This window comes from Eublepharis macularius, chromosome 9 (assembly GCF_028583425.1).
Source record: "Eublepharis macularius isolate TG4126 chromosome 9, MPM_Emac_v1.0, whole genome shotgun sequence".
NCBI classification, from domain to species: Eukaryota; Metazoa; Chordata; class Lepidosauria; order Squamata; family Eublepharidae; genus Eublepharis; species Eublepharis macularius.
In genome coordinates, this window is record NC_072798.1 from 1,921,037 (window position 1) to 1,938,017 (window position 16,981).

Sequence of the window (16,981 nt, forward strand, 5' to 3'; positions counted from 1 at the left end):
AAAAAAGAAAAAGCAGTTTACCCCTGGAGTACAATATCGGATCTTCATTGCAAGGGAATCAGTCTAAGCTTCTTCAATCCCCAATGGAGACCCTTGCGTACATGCCCCCCCCCCAGTATGGAATCTATGTAGACCTCAGCCGCGTGCTGCAAGGAGGGAACAGGAGGGCTGCCAGGGCCAATCCAAAGTGCCTGCTCAGAAAGAGGAGCTGATGACTCAAGTGAATGAGCCAAGTCAGATGACGTCCTGGGGAAGGCAATATCCCAGGCTGGCTCACAAAATATTCAATCAGAAGAAACTCCTTTGGGACATTCCAGGTATGGGAATCAGCCATTCAAGCCTCATTTAAGCAACTGTGTCCATCAAAAACGGGCAAAATGCAAGAGTATATAACCTGTGCAAAACAACCGCCCTCTCCTCTCCTTTTTTTTTTTAAAAAAGAAGCAAATCAATTACTGTAGTCTGATCATGTGGTAGAAATTCTGACACACTAGAAGTGACGAATTACACTTGAATGGCAAGTGAACAGACTCACATGTATTCCTCCCTGTTCTCTTGCGTCACTCACTTCTAGCTTGGCCCTCATTTCTGAGCTTTCTATTGCAGTTGCTCAGGCCAAGATGGGTTCAGCTGCTGGGCCTGAGGAACCCATTATGGCAGCTGCCACCTTGAGTCGGATTTTCAGGGGGGAAAGTGGGATATAAATATTTCAGACAGAAATAATAAGTAAGCTGCCCTTGTGCACCGAGTACTCCCTCTGGGTACTTTTTAAAGTACTTTGATCTCCTTTTTGATCTGGTCCAAAACTGTATCTTTGAAAATTAAGCCTAACATTTTGCTGCATCGAACCCCAAAGTATCCCACTGCTGTAAGATAATTGGGTTCTTTTCACACAAGCAATATACATTTTTGGAAAGTACTGACCAAATGAAAAGAGCAAGACTCCAGTAGCACCTATATTATATGAAAAATATGAAAGACTTGGAAAGAAAGGAAGGAAGAAGAAAAGGGAGGGAGGGAAAGACATGGAAAGAAAGAAGGAAAGAAGGGAAGGGAGGGAAATAAACTAAACTAAAATAAACTGTACAGCCACAGTGATACTAAGACACCTCCAGGAGCTGCACCATATGTCTACAAGAGCCACGTGCGGATCCCGAGCAGCAGTTTGGCCACCCCTGACCTATAAGATGAACAAAATTCACAGTATGGTATGAGATTTTGTGACACATGAAAGCTCATACCGTACCACAAATTTTGTTAGTCTTTTAGGTGCTACTGGACTCTTGCTCTTTTCTATTATTTTTATTTATTTATTTATTATATTAGATTTTTAGTCCGCCGTCCCCGCCGAGCGGGCTCAGGGCAGAACACAACATTTTAATTTACATAAAAACACATAAAAGCAGATAAAAAGTTACAATAAAATTTAAAACACTACATACAATAAAAACTTCACCTGACACAGATTGGACACTTGTCAGCTTCCCTCAAGTTTTGATGGGAAATGTAGGCATCCCGGTCCTGCAGCTTGGCTCTCTCTCTCTCTCTGTCCAATGGACTTTCCAACTGTCACTTGTCCAACATTCCGCCAAGCTGCCTACATTTCCCATCAAAACTTGAGGGAAGCTGGCAAGTGTCCAACCTGTGTCAGGCGTCACTTGTGGTCCCGCTCTCAGATGGCTATGGAAAAGTTACTTCATTTCAGACATGGCCCATATATCCATATCTATAGTACATATAGGGTGGTAGACAGAGATCTTTTCAAGTCAAGTCAAGTATGGCTGGCGGGGACCACCCCTGACCTATAAGCCTCCCTCATATGCCTGGTAGAACATCTCTGTCTTACAGGCCCAGCGGAAGGATAATAAATCCTGCCGGACCCTGGTTTCATCAGACAGAGTTCCACCAGGCCGGTGCCAGGACCGAAAAGGCCCCGGCTCTGGTCAAGGCCAGGCGAGCCTCCCTAGGACCGGGGACCACCAAACGTTTTTTGTGTGTAGAACGAAGTGTCCTCTGGGGTATATATAGGGAGAGGCGGTCCTGCAGATATGCTGGACCCAGTCCGCATAGGGCTTTATAGGTCAGCACCAAAACCTTGAACCAGACCCGGTACTCAACTGGTAGCCAATGCAGCTGGCGTAATATAGGTGTCATATGTTCCCCCATCGGGACTCTTGCAATCACGCGCGCAGCTGCATTTTGAACCAGCTGTAGCCTCCGGATCAAGCCCAAGGGAAGCCCTGCGTAGAGCGAGTTGCAGTAGTTCTACTACTTCAGACTAACATGGCTACCCCTCTTGATCTACTGACCAAATGTTACTTCTTTTAAAAAATGTCTGCAGAAATTTGGATTCTCGCTGTGAGGGAAAAATTCAAACTAGATGAGATACAGGGAGGTTTGTGGTTGGGTCTCACAAAGGATACAGGAGGCAGACGAGAACCTTGGAAGGAATAGCTGGAAAGAAAGGAGAGGATACTAGAAGTGGAGGAGAAAGCCTGGGAAATAGAATACCTGGGGGATACCCCAGGTATCCCCCTTCCCTTGAAAACAGCGGTAGCTTGCGTGCAATTAAAAACCATATTGAATAAAAGGACTTTGTAGTGCCTCCTAAAAACATCTGAAAGTGCCCCCCTGGGAGCCCATCTTTTCCTTACCCATTCTCTCATTTGGGCCATTCAGGGCTCTGATAGCCTCACCTATCCAGCCACTGCAGGTCCTCAGTCATCACTGATAACTTTAGTTTCACTTAGGAAGGCTTTACCAAACCTTGCCAGCTCTTTGTCTCATCTCGGAGACAGCCATCAAGCTATTGTCTTTCGGAGCAAGACATCAGTTTTACCCCAGATTACATTTTGCTCTATAATTAGGATGTCCTGCCATGCCTGGAAGAGGGCTTCTTATCTCGACACGGCCGACCTGGCCACCTGGATCCATGCTATGATAACATCAAAACTTGACTACTGTAATGCACTACACATAGGTCTCCCACCTAAGTTCACTAAAGGTAAGGGTACCTAAGTTAACTAGGAGACTCCAATTGGTGCAAAACTCTGCAGCTTGACTGTTATCAGGAGTGAGCAGGAGCAGCAGCATGAACATCACCCCCATTCTTCAGTCACTCCATTGGCTACCTATCAGTTACCATGCTCAGGTCAATTAGCTATTACATACAAAGCTCTTTTTGATATCCCTTTAATGAAAATCATTCTTTAAACACCCGCTTGGTCATTTCGAGAGTCCTCAGAGGGACCTGGTATACATTAGTGGAGAAGATCCCAGTTACCCCTCCCCCTCTTGCTGCCACTCCTTGCATGCTAATTCCCCCAATTCACAAGGAGACCCCCATTTAGGGTAACAGTGAAAGGCTTTAATGTCATTACCAGGAGTTTGATCTGAATTTGGAAACAAACCAGCATCTGATGAATCAGTTTTAAAATGTCTTTATGTTGACTAGCCCCCAACAAAAACTGGGCTGCTGCGTTCGGACCCAGTTGTGGTTTCTGGGTTGTCTTCAAGGGCAGTCCAATGAGCAGTGCATTGCAGTAATCCAGCCACAAAGGCTTGGATTAGCATGGCCAGGTCAGTTGAGCTTAGCCCTTTCCCTTCCTCCAAATATGCAGCCCACCCTTAAAAAGATCATGTGAGAAACCACAACCGAATACCATGCACAGCCTCTGCTAGTCTGAGCAGATGATGCTAATAGGGTTGTCAACCTCCAGGTGAGGCCTGGCGATCTCCTGGAATTACAACTGATATCCAGAATACTGAGAACAGTCCCCCTGGGGAAAAGGGCTGTTTTGGAAGGTGGGCTCTACAGCATTATACCTCATTGAGGTCCCTCCTCTTCCCTAACCCTGCCCTTTCTAGGCTCTACCCTCCAAATCTCCAGGAATTTCCCAACCTGGAGTTGACAACCCTAAGTGCTGATGTTCCTGAGCCAAAGAATTGACTCAGTGTAATAATAATATTTGATTTATATACTGCCCTTCAGGACAACTTAACATCCATGCAGAGCGGTTTAGAAAGTGTGTTATTTTTATCCTCGTGACAATCACCCTATGAGGTAGGTGGGGCTGAGAGAGCTCTGAGAGAGCTGTGACTGACCCAAGGTCACCCAGCTGGCTGCAAGTGGAGGAGTGGGGAATCAAACCTGGCTCTCCAGATTAGAGACCCACTGATCTTAACCACTACACCAAACTGGCTCTTCATGCGTTCGAAGCTATGGAATCCAATGTTTTCCCCAGCAGGGCCAATGGCAATTCTGAGGATTGGGGGCTGTTAGGAGAAAGGGTTAGCAGCCCCCTCCCACAGCGCCATGACTCCTCCATGGTCGAAGCCAAGGTCGAGGAGAACCATGGGTGGGACTGGGGGGGGGGTCCTTCCAGAGTGATTCTGCTCTGAGGTTACGGACGGATCTTCTGGAGAACTTCCGTCTTCTTTTAATGGGCTCCCCTGCCGCATCCTTTGGGCTGCGCTTGTTTGGCTGGATTTCTTGCCACAGTTGCATCAACTCTGGCAACGAGAGCGAGTCCCTCGGGGTCTGGCAGAGCTTAAGTGCCTTGGCTGCAGACTGAAGGCACTCTTACCTGTCTCAGAATGGAGGGAGCGGAGGATCTTGTTCCTGATGAGGTAGGCTGAGGAGGGGCTGGCCAGAGAGATTGTCAAGGTGAACTTCTTGGGGGTCTTGTGGGGAGCTTGCTACTGGCTGGGGAAGGCGGGACCTCCTCTTGTGCCCCTTTGCTAAACGGAGGGGCCACAGGGCAGGGAGGGAGTTGAAGGATGGAAGAGAGGCATTGTAACCAGAGGACCCTGTCTATTCTGCTCAGGAGCTCCCTGTCAAATGCCTTAATGGATCAGAACCAATTTCCACTCTGTCCAACCTTCTGTTGGCTTTAGACTGCCTGCTGTCTGTCCCCAGCACCTGAACTTCAGAAGTATCCGGCCTCGTCACTTGGAGGTTTCTTTTCACAGCAAAGATGCCCCTCACCACTGATGTAATCTTTAAGAACATCAGTAGAAGCTTGTGTGTTCAGACCCAAAGGTCCGCCTTGTTTGGTGTAGAGCCAGTTTGGTGTAGTGGTTAGGAGCGCAGGACTCTAGTCTGGAGAACTGGGTTTGATCCCCCGCTCCTCCACTTGAAGCCAGCTGGGTGACCTTGGGCAGCTCTCTGGAGCTCTCTCAACCCCACCCACCTCACAGGGTGTTTTGTTTTGGGGATAGTAATAGCATACTTTGTAAACTGCTCTAATGGGCATTAAGTTGTCCTGAAGGGTGGTATATAAATTGAATGTTGTTGTTGTTGTTGTTAGTAGTAGTAGTAGTAGTGTAGGATCCAGCCCCCTCCTCAAATAGCCAGCGGAGTGTCAAAGAGTAACAACCCACTGCACAGTTTTCTGTAGCATTTTCAGGAGTCCACTGCCCTGAAAACAAAGGTCCCTTTCCACTCCCCCAGGAGCTATCCTCAAGGAATTTGCTTAATACTCCTTTTCCTCCCATATATACCAGTGCCCCCAGCATGTCACGCAGCTGCAGATTCCAGGAGCTGCAGATTTCATGCATTGCGTGCAGAAGAAATTCCTTCTGTCTTTTCTGAGCCTCGGGCCAAAGAATTGCATGGAATGACTTCCAAGCAGAATATTTTGTTCGGCAGGATTTAGCTGTGGAATCCGGCGACATATAGAATGAAACTTTCCTGTTAAGAACAATGTTTAGTACTTATGTAAAGGCTGGTGTGAAAAGTTCCAAGGCTGTTAGTGATAAGACTGCCAGAAAATGATTGCCTCCAGCATAGAGCTTTTTGTGAAGGAACCACCAATGTCTCCCCCAAGTTCAGCTGTGTGCCAATTCCCGCCCCCCCCCCAGGTGATAGCGACAGCTCGTTTCTCCAGCATTCTTCATCTAGGAAGTGCTTCGCCATCTCCCCGCTTTTTCACAAAGGCAGAAAGAGACTTGTCCTGGTGTCAAAAAATTTTGCAACCAAGAAAAGCTGCCCCCCCTTTCTCATTTATTTAATTTATTTATTATCACACTTATATTCCGCTCTCCCTGCAAGCAAGCTCAGAGCGGATCACATCAGAATATGAAAACAAGGTAGCAGAATAAATAAAACGTATCGATCTCATAAAACTCAGCAACATTCATATTGCACAGTCCTCAACAACCAAACCCATGGAGCTCTTAGATGTTATACAGTCCGGGGGGCGGGGGGGGGGGGCAGTCTTCCCCTCCTTCATCAGTTTGATACTTTTATTACCAAGTGCAGTTCCATGAATCAGGGGCCTCTTGTGGAGGTCACCATATGTTTTTTTCGCTGGGGGGCTTCTCTCTGTGACAAAGTCCTCCCAGATTCATTAGCTTGCTCTGAGGGAATGCGCTCTGGATCGGGGAACCAGTTTCATCCAGCAGAGCTGCCCAGGGAACATCCTTCTTGCCCTGAAGCTACACCTCCCTCCTTTCTTAGAATAGATCCGGCCAATCTGGCCATGCTAGTCCACGCTTCTGTAACCTCAAGGCTGGATTACACTCTGCATGGGGCTGCCCTTGAAGACAGGTTCAGAATGTGGCAGTTCCACTATTGTCAGGGGTAACTGATGGGAACATGTCTCCCCCATTTTGAAAAGTGGCTGCCTGCTGGCTGTCTCCCCAGTTGGGGGGCCTGGCTGCTGACTGGCACTGACCCCAGCCCAGGAGTTGTGCATTGTGGCCTCCATTCTGTGGCATGGGCTTCCTGGAGAGGTGAGGGGATCTTCCACACTGGAGATCTTCAGCTGGTGCTATGAGGCTTGTTTGTTTGCCAGGACGGGGCTTTGGAGGGGGGGATGAACAGCAGGCATCTTGGGCTGGGTATTCAATATGTGTCTGGGGGATTTCTTTTTCTTACTTTTTATTTGGTTTTACCACTTTTACTCAAAAGAAAGACGACCCTGAATGTACAATGATCCCCCCAAATATTATACACAAAAAGGTTTTTTTTTTAAAGTATTGAACGTAACTGTAATTTATATGGGAATTTATATCAAGACCTTCTTTTGATGACGTAGTTGGGGAAAAATTTTGTGCTTGTAATGTTTTCATTATTTGCAAGCTGCTTTGATCCTAAAGGAAACATTGGGATAACTATTTGAATAAGAAGGTGGACTGTGAAGGGTGCCGGGGGGGGGGGGGGTTCTCTAATTTAGGAGTAGAAAAGAATCCAGCAGCACCTATAAGACTATCAAAATTTGTGGTAAGGTATGAGTTTTTGTCAGTCACATCCTGCTGTATCTTTTTTTTTTTCAAATTTGGTTTGTTGTTTTCAAAATTACAACAATACAAATAACTTTTTACAAGAATAAGTGTCTATAAGCACGTTACATTCGATATGTGTTTTCCAAATCACAGTTTTATACATTCAAAGATAGCATATATTTACAACTCACATTCGATCATATAGTAACGGTTTAGATCTTACTATACTGAGTATCTAAGCTATTATGTTCTGTGTTACAAGAGTGTGTGAATGTGGGTGTGTATATCTAGTATTGGGGATTTTGATACTAGTCATATTCTGAGATGATATAGAGATACCGTATATTTGCAATTTTCCCACAGATTTAGATCTTTAAGTTTTGGGGGGATTTCTTGTTGTTCCATTAAGAGCCCCATGGCGCAGAGTGGTAAGCTGCAGTACTGCAATCCAAGGTCTGCTCACAACCTGAGTTCGATCCTGGCGGAAGCCGGGTTCAAATAGCTGGCTCAAGGTTGACTCAGCCTTCCATCCTTCTGAGGTCGGTAAAATGAGTACCCAGTTTCCTGGGGGTAAAGTGTTGATGACTGGGGAAGACAGTGGCAAAGCACCCTGCCAAGAAAACATTGTGATGCGACATCCCCCCATGGGTCAGTAATCTTGGTGCTTGCACAGGGGACTACCTTTACCTTTTTACCAGTTGTTTCATTAGGTAGTCTAAGATTGCGTACCAGGTAGGTATAAAGCCTCTTGATGTTACCTGGGGGTCCATGTGTGAGAGGTTGTCCATGATAGCAGCCATAGTGTAATTGTCCCATAATTTCTTACGCCTTAGAGAGGGATCTGGAGCATTTACATTTTCCCAGCAGGTGGCAACGGCTGCTTTGGCAGCTGTTAACAGGACCGATGGAGTACATGTCTTGATCGGTGTACCTCCTGTTAATGTCCATGTGTTTAGGAGCAACTCTCTGGCGAAAAGGGGATGTGCATGTCTGTGAGGGTTTAGGACCAGAGATGGGCACGAACAGAAAAAAACCGAACATGATGTTCGTTGTTCATTGCCATCCATGAACAGGGACTCACGAACACTTACGAGGATGACCTGTTCATGCACATGTTTGTGGTTGGATGTTCATGGGGCCAGCAGGCTCTCCTCCAGCCATCATCCAAGTTTGGTCAAGATCCCTGCTGCACCACTCCCAGAAACCTGACCTGAGCAGGCAGCAGGAAAGGTGTCAGTAATAAATAATAGCTTGGCCCAGAGCCTGGCAGCAGAAGGGGTAGATCCCTATCCCACCACACACAAAGAAAATTCAAGCTCCTATGCACTATCCCTGTCTCTCTCTCTCTCAAAATGCCAACAGCAACTGTCTCTCCCTCACTGTCTGCAAAACCAGAGCTGGGAGCCCCCCTCCCCCCTGCTTTTTGCTTCCTGGTGGTAACAAATTTGGAGCGCCACACTTGAAAGGAAGACCTGCCTATCAAGCTCAATTGGGCTTAGATTGGGGTTTCCAGGGCAACAGCAGGAGGTCAGACAGAGTTCAGACAGTCCTTGCCTAAGTTGCCAGGGGAATTGATTGCAGGTGCCAGACTGGCTGGCTTGATGAATAGCAACGAACGAGGCTTGCAACGACTACCTGTTTGGTGTAGTTTTATTCTATATTTATCCCAGACCTCCAATAATAAGGTTATTATTTATTATTTATTTATTTTATTCAACTTATACCCTGCCCTTCCCGCTCACTGGTGGCAACACGAAGACCTTCAGGGAGGGGAGGGGATGCCCAGTGTTAGGAAGGGACAGATGGGAGACCGCCAGGCCGGCTACTGTAAGACTCTGCTCAATGCCAAGGTTCTTGATGTGCTGTACATGCCGGAGAACATCACAGCCACCTTGAGGAGGGAGTTAGAAGACCGAGTAGCATTGCCATGGGATGCATGGTGACAGACGGTGGTGCAAACATGAGGGCAGCGGTGGCGCAGGTGGGCTGGGAGCATATTTACTGTGCGGCCCACGAACATCATCTCCTGGCGAAGGGTGCTCTTGGTTTGGGCTCCTCCAGGGAACCCCAGGACCCCAGAACTCGTGAGCTCCAGTATCTCCTGCAGAAATGTCAGAGACTCGTAAGTCACTTCTTGTGCAGTGTGAGGTCCACCCACAAACTGCACCAGAAGCAGGCCAGATCAGCCATGCCGGCGCATCACCTGATCTCTGATGTTGTCACTCGCTGGAACTCTGCTTGTACCATGCTTGAGCGCTTGGTGGAGCAGCAGGCCATCCTCGAGGTGTGCCTCTCAGAGAGTGATGTTTGGAGGCAGGAGGGTGAGTTCAGCCAAGAGGATTGGCTCACCGTCTCCCAGACAGTGGCGGTCCTGAAGCCTTTCAAAGACTTCACTGTGGCAGTCTTGTCTGACATGAGCACCCTGGGTCTGGTCATTCCTCTGGTGCACATGGCCCTCTTTGTGGACGCAGACGCACCACGTGCAGATTTGGTTCCAGGAGTGTGCATGCTCGTGAAAAGGCTGCAACAGGGCATCACTGCCAGGCTAAAGCCTCTCACAGAGAAAGAGTCGTACATGTTGATGACCATGTGTGACCCACACATTAAGGGCACTTTTGCCAAGCGGGACAGTCTCTGAACAACACTCTGAACAAATTCAGTTATCTCCCCCCCACACACACACACCCAGTAACCCCTGCTCCATACCCAGAAGATGTCAAAACACCATCAGGACCCCTAGCCAAGTTGCCTGGGGAAAATTGCCACCTGACCCCAAAATGGCAATCGGCCTTACCCATGGCATGTAAGAAGGGTCCATTAGAACTAAGCCCTGATGTAACCCTTCCTGCCCTTTTCTCATAATCTGCCTAGGTGCACAGAATCAGCATTGCTGTCAGATGGCCATCTAGCCTCTCCTTAAAAACTTCCAAAGAACAGGGGATGTTCTTGCAAGGATAAAATGGAGGAGAGAAGAATGAGATAAGCCACTTCGGGCCTCCATTGGGGAGAAAGGTGTGGTATAAATGAAGTAAGTAATTAAATACATGAATAGTGTGAACTAGGCATCTTCAGCAGATCTCAAGATACTCAAAGGTCCTGATTAGAGATGGGCATGAACCAGGAGAAAAAGAACCGTGTGGTTCATGGTTCGTCGTGTTTCATGAACCACAAACCATGAACTTCCATGAACTTGCTCCAGTTCGTGAACTGGTTTGTTTGGTTCATGAAAATATCACTTCTGGGTCAGCAAAACGTCACTTTCGGGTCAGCAGAAGGTCTGCAGAAAGATCATCCCCCCATTGCCTAGGAAACTGATTGATTGGTGCCAGGCTGTCTGGAATGATGAACCGAAAAATGAACCAAATGAACAGGCCTAAAGTTCGTGGCAGTTTGTCAAAATTGGGCTCTGACAAACCACCGGTTCACGAACCACGAACTGGCCCTGTTTGTGACAAATTTTGCTTCGTATTTCGGTTCATGCCCACCTCTAGTCCTGATAATTCATGCAGATGAGTTGCCAGATGCCGGCTATGCATTGGGCACAGCCAGGATGGCTTTCTGTCTGTTCAATGCCTGCATATGGCTGAGGTTGGAATTCTCATTCTATGAGAATGGAACCCGTACTAGGGGAGGGACACCTTTCTAGATATATTCAGTGTAAAGTACAAGGGTGTGACTTTATATGCTTGGTGTTAGATACAGTTTCAAGAAGATGGAGGATATGTGTTACTACTCCCTCAAGAAGAGCAAGATTTGAGTTCAGTAGCACCTTAAAGACTCACTAGATTTTCAGGGTAGGAGCTTTCGAGAGTCAAAGCTCCTGCTGCAAGACACACAGGTGCAGGGAAGGGGAAGAATATGAGGCAGGAGCTCCGCTGAACAAACATGAAAATGGGAAGGGCCCCAATAGCCCCCTCCCTAACTCATTGCCTCAGGGGAAGGCCATCAGATCAATCCCCCACTGGCCAACCCAGAGCATGCAAGAGAGCTGCTGCATGCAAAAAGAAGGGATGGTTGCAGGCAAAGGAACTGCGCCATACAGGTGATCCCCTGCCCCAAGCCAAAGGCCTCTTGCCAATCTGAGCTGGAATCTTTTTAACCCCAGAAATGGGGACCCGTCAGAGGCTGTTCATAAACCAACCCAATCTACCAAAGATCCAGGGGGAAGACTGTTTGGGGCACCAAATTTCCTTAGTGTCTCTTTGTGCAGTCAAGCTAGGGAGAGCGTCAAGTATCAGAGGTGGTGCTTGATCCTCATAAGAAACAACACGTCTCAATGTTTTAACTCCTGTATTTTTCTTTCCGCCCCCCCCCCCCCCGTACTTAGATAAATTCTGTAGGACCCATGAACATCCAGAATCAGACACGGGTGGCAGAGTTTGTCTTCCTGGGATTCTCAGGTGTCCCTAAAGGCCAGATGTATCTCTTCCTGGTGTTCCTCACAATCTACTTGGTTACCCTAATTGAGAACACCACAATAGTCACCCTGATCCAACTGGATTCCCGTCTGCACAGCCCCATGTACTTTTTCCTCAGCCACTTGTCCTGCCTGGATGTCTGCTACTCATCCGTCACCGTCCCCAAGATCCTGACCAATTTTCTTCGCCAGAAACCAACCATTTCGTACAACCAGTGCATGGTGCAGATGTTCTTCCTGATGACGTTTGCAGGATCGGAGTGTGCCTTGCTGGCCATCATGGCCTATGACCGCTATGCCGCCATTTGCCAACCACTGCGCTACAGTAATCTCATGAGTAGTCAAGTCCGTGTCCCTCTGGCTGTTTTTTCATGGCTATGGGGCCTCCTGAACTCAGCCCTTCACACCTCTCTGGCCACCAATCTGTCATTCTGTGGGGCCAACCAGATTGACCACATATTCTGTGATGTCCCACCACTCCTGAAAATCGCCTGCACCGACACCTATGTCAACGAGATGACTCTTCACCTGGCCAGCATCTTCATAGGTTTGAGCCCTTTCTTGTTCATCCTCCTGTCGTACGTCTACATCCTGGCCGCCATCTTGCGAATTCGCTCCAACACGGGCCGGCGCAAGGCCTTCTCCACCTGTGCTTCCCACATGATTGTTGTATTTGTTTATTTTGGGATGGCAAACTTGAACTACAACCGCCCCAGTGCTGGCTACTCCTTGGAGATCGACACCCTGATCTCCACGCTGTATTGTATCATGACACCCATGCTGAACCCCCTCATCTACAGCCTCCGCAACAAGGAGGTGAAGGGGGCCCTCTGGAAGGTGTTGGGGCTGCAGGGGAAGGAATCCACCTCCAACTGGCTGAAGGCATAGGGGAGCTCTAGCAAAGGAGTTTTCCTGCTCTGATCATTATTATTAAGAAGCTGCTCAAGACTAGAGATGGGCACAAACAGAAAAAAAATGAACATGATATTCATTGTTCATTGCCATCCATGAACAGGGACACACAAACAACCACGAACATGGCCCTGTTCACCAACATGTTCGTGGTTGGCTGTTTGTGGGGGCCAGCAGGCTCTCCTCCAGCCATCATCTAAGTCAAGATCCCTACTGCACCACTCCCAGAAACCTGAGCTGAGCAGGCACCAGGAAAGGTACCAATAATAAATAACAGCTTGGCCCAGAGCCTGGCAGCAGCCCTGGAACTTGAAGGGGTAGATCCCTATCCCACCACACACAAAGAAAATTCAAGCTCCAATGCACTCTATCAAAATGCCAACAGCAACTCTCTCCCTCTCCACTGTCTGCAAACTAAGCCAGAGCTGGGAGCCCCCCTCCCCCTTGCTCTTTGCTCCCTTGTAACAATTTGGAGCTCCACACTTGAAAGCAAGACCTGCCTATCAAGCTCAATTGGGCTTGGATTGGGGTTTCCAGGGCAACAGCAGGAGTTCAGACAGAGTTCAGACAATCCCTGCCTAAGTTGCCAGGGGAATTGATTGCAGGTGCCAGACTGTCTGGCTTGATGAACAGCAATGAACGAGGCTTGCAACGACCACCTGTTCGTTTAGAATGGGGCCTCACCAACAGCTTGTTCACAAACAGCAGATTGGGCTGTTTGTGGCTTTTTTTTGTTCGTATTGCTGTTCGTGCCCATCTCTACTCAAGACCACAGGCCATGGTTCATGTATATGCGATGAACTTCATCTCCCAAGGCAACAGAAAGACATACGTCGTGCCCATCTCAGGAACAATAACTACCAGAAGAAGCCAGAGAGAGCCAAAGAAGCGCAAGGACCGTTCTTAGGGTTGTCAGGTCCCCCTGTACTCCCGACGGGAGTGATTTAGGCCTGAGGCTGATTTAGGCCCAATCTGGGCCATTTCCGGCCTGCGGGAGTGTGCCATGCTGCCCGAGAGCACACCCTGCCATCAAGGAGCATGCCCGTGAGGCCTGTGCCTCCCCCACTGGCCAAATAAGCAGGGGTGGAGGGTGGGAGTGGGGAATCCCCTGTCCCCAGTGGGAGACTGGCAACCCTAATCATTCAGATGTTATTTCTACCAAACAATTACTAGTTTTTTGTAACTGATCCCTTAAAACAAAAAGTAAAAGTGAATTGCCCTACTTTTAACCTATTTCTTTCCCCAAAAACAAATTGTAGTTGGATAGTCATTTTGGTCTGCAGTAGAAAAGCAGAATTAGAATCCATTCCAGTGGCACATTAAAGATCAACAAGCTTTCTAGAGCATAAGCTTTTAAGAGCCAGAGCTCCTACTCTTGAACGTTTACACCTTGAAATTCTTGTTGGTCTCTAAGGTGCTACTGGACTCTTATCCTAATGTAGTGTAATGTATGCAATAATTACAATAAAAAAGCTGCAACTGCAAAACCAAAAAATCTTAGATAGACCACCAAAATGAGCTCTTTTGGCAGGGAGTCTATATTTCTCTCAGAAATTCACAGGTACTCTCAGGCTGCACACAGCTTGCCTCTCTCGCCTGGACTGAATATTTCTCTCAGAAATGCTTAGACTTGCTCAAGCTGCACACAGCTTGCCTTCTAAAACCAGACTCAATATTTCTCTCAGAAACACACAGTTCAGGCTTCCACAGAGGTTGCTTGATGGAACTAGAACAAGAATCCCCTCAGGCTTTCACACAGGTTGCCTGACTGAACTAGAACGAGAATCCCCTCAGGCTTCCACACAGGTTCCCTGACTGAACTAGAACAAGAATCCCCTCAGGCTTCCACACATGTTGCCTGACTGAACTAGAACGAGAATCCCCTCAGGCTTCCACACAGGATGCCTGACTGAACTAGAACGAGAATCCCCTCAGGCTTCCACACAGGATGCCTGACTGAACTAGAACGAGAATCCCCTCAGGCTTCCACACAGGATGCCTGACTGAACTAGAACGAGAATCCCCTCAGGCTTCCACACAGGATGCCTGACTGAACTAGAACGAGAATCCCCTCAGGCTTCCACACAGGATGCCTGACTGAACTAGAACGAGAATCCCCTCAGGTTCCACACAGGTTGCCTGCTTTGCCCAGACTGAATCTTTTCTCTCTACTTAGTAACTGAAAACTGCCTTCACTCTGCCCACCCTCTCAGTCATCAACTAATCATCTCCCTCGCTTATCCCACTCTTTCACCCACACTCTTCATCTGTACCACACCAAGCATTTTAAGCCACACACACTTAAAATCATCACACAGTTCTTCTTGGTGATCTAACTTTAACCCCATTCACCAAAATCACATGACCCCACTTATTCCTTCATTGGTATCTGCTGCCTTCTTTGGCCTCCAGAATACCTTTGACTTGTTTTGTCTGGCACATGGCCTTTCCTACTATTGTGTAAAGTCTACTCCCGCCATTTTGGCTGTAGCCTGCCAGTGATGGTGCCCTCTCAGTCCCCAAATCCCCAACACAACCACTCATTGCACTCATAGCATACATGCTTGTTTCCAAATTTCCATAACTCGGGGGTCCCCAGCCCTTTTAAGCCTGCAGGCACCTTTGGAATTCTAGCACAGGTTGGTGGGAGAAACCACAAAATGGCTGCCACAAGAGCTACCTACCAAGTGTCAGGGAGCGAGGTCGTGTACAACTCTAATTGTAACTCTTCAACCTGTCAAGCAGAAACTCCATTTTACACAATGCCTTTTAAAAAGAACATATTGAACATACTGTTTAAAAATATTGTCTTGCACATACACAGCTTACCTTCAGTCACACCGTGAAGATCCTTGGGCAAAGCCTTTTCTTTTTGTATCTGTACAGCGAATCAGATCTCCAATAGTGATGGTTGTTGTGGATTTTCTGGGATGTGTGACACTGAGAGATCTCTGTCTTTTGGTGCTACACCTCTGAAGATGCCGGTCACAGCTGCTGGCGAAACGTCAGGAACTACAATGCCAAGACCACGGCTATACAGCCTGGAAAACCCACAACAACCATTGTTCTCCGGCTGTGAAAGCCTTCGACAATACATCAGAGCTCCAATAGCCAATCAGAAACATGGATTGGCAAAAGACCCTCCTGGCCACTCCTACTTTCCAGAAATACTTTGCAGGCACCAGGAAGGGTGTCGGTGAGCTGCATTCACTTGCTTCTCCGGTAATAATGCTGGGTCCTCTATAGCCCCCTGCCCTCTTGACCAAGTCAGTGAGTATCAGCCGGACCCCAGCAGAGGTGGGGAGCACAGCGTCCTTCGAGACCCCCTCCTGCCCAAGCAGCACCCCCTCTGTCCTTTCAGGATTAAGTTCCCACTGGTTCAGCCTCTGCCATTTCAGCCCAGCTGTCCACCCGGGACAATATTCTCTGCTGGGGCTTCAGCCCCGACTATTCGGTAGGTAACATGATCAGGATGTGAGCCTTTGCCTCCAAGGTCATAGATACAAAGGAGTTAGTCGTGTTAGTCTATAGTCGCAAAATAGTAAAGAGTCCAGTATATCTCTGGCCAGTTTCTTCATACCCTCCGTGCATCTGATGAAGAGAGCTGTGGTTCTCGAAAGCTTATGCTACAATAAAGTTGGTTAATCTTAAAGGTGCTACTGGACGCTTTACTATTTTGCCTCCAAGCTTATCATTGGAGTAAGATGAGTAACAGAAGGGCCACAGTTGACACCTACAGCCAATCTCTTCTTTCTCTCCCATTCTTTTTCTCAATAGGAGAAAGATTTATGAATTGGTTTGAGTTTACAGGAACGGAAATTCATCTGGGAAATTGTCACCTGGAAGTTAATCATGATGAGCTTGGAAGTTATTTTTTTAAAAACACTTGCACTCTGGTATCTTATGCCTTGAAAGTGATTATATACAGAAACGTATCAAATGTGTGTTGAATATGTGCACTGAAGATGTGGTCATAGCCATGCAGCTTTGCCACGATTTTCAGGCTCAACCAATTTTAGCAAGATGTAATTCTGTTTGTTAATTATGTGTTATGCAGTAATATAGCACCAGATCCTAATACAACTCTAGAATGATATTTAAAATAATAGGCAGCTTCTTCAGACATTGAATCAGTCATAACTTTGTTTCAAATGGTTTCATTCATTCATTCATTTATTCAATGGCTACAAAGCTGGCATTTGGTTTCCTGTGCTGTAGCCCACTTTCTCCCCTGCTCTCCAAAAGCCATGCTCAATTGTATGGCGAGGAACATGTCCGCATTCTCAGCCAATGTTTCACTCACCCTTCCTCAACTTTTAGGGTTTAAGAACTGGGCAGCTACAAGAGAACTTTTCTCTGCAAGTGGAGAGCATCTTAGTGAAGGTGCTCCAGATATGCAGGGGAGGCTCAGAGCCTACTTGGAAG

At 47.5% G+C, this 16,981-nt stretch overlaps 1 protein-coding gene across 1 annotated transcript; it reads left to right on the top strand.

Moving 5' to 3' along the window:
* The first annotated feature begins 11,572 nt into the window (after nucleotides 1-11,572).
* Nucleotides 11,573-12,532, top strand: LOC129335739 (olfactory receptor 5V1-like). The gene has a single exon (XM_054988532.1). The coding sequence runs from the start codon at nucleotides 11,573-11,575 to the stop codon at nucleotides 12,530-12,532; it is 960 nt and encodes a 319-aa protein (XP_054844507.1).
* Nucleotides 12,533-16,981: the final 4,449 nt, after the last annotated feature.

Bases quoted from the DNA above. Each gene is read 5' to 3' on its own strand.
- LOC129335739 (XM_054988532.1), top strand. From the start codon at position 11,573: ATGAACATCCAGAATCAGACACGGGTGGCAGAGTTTGTCTTCCTGGGA.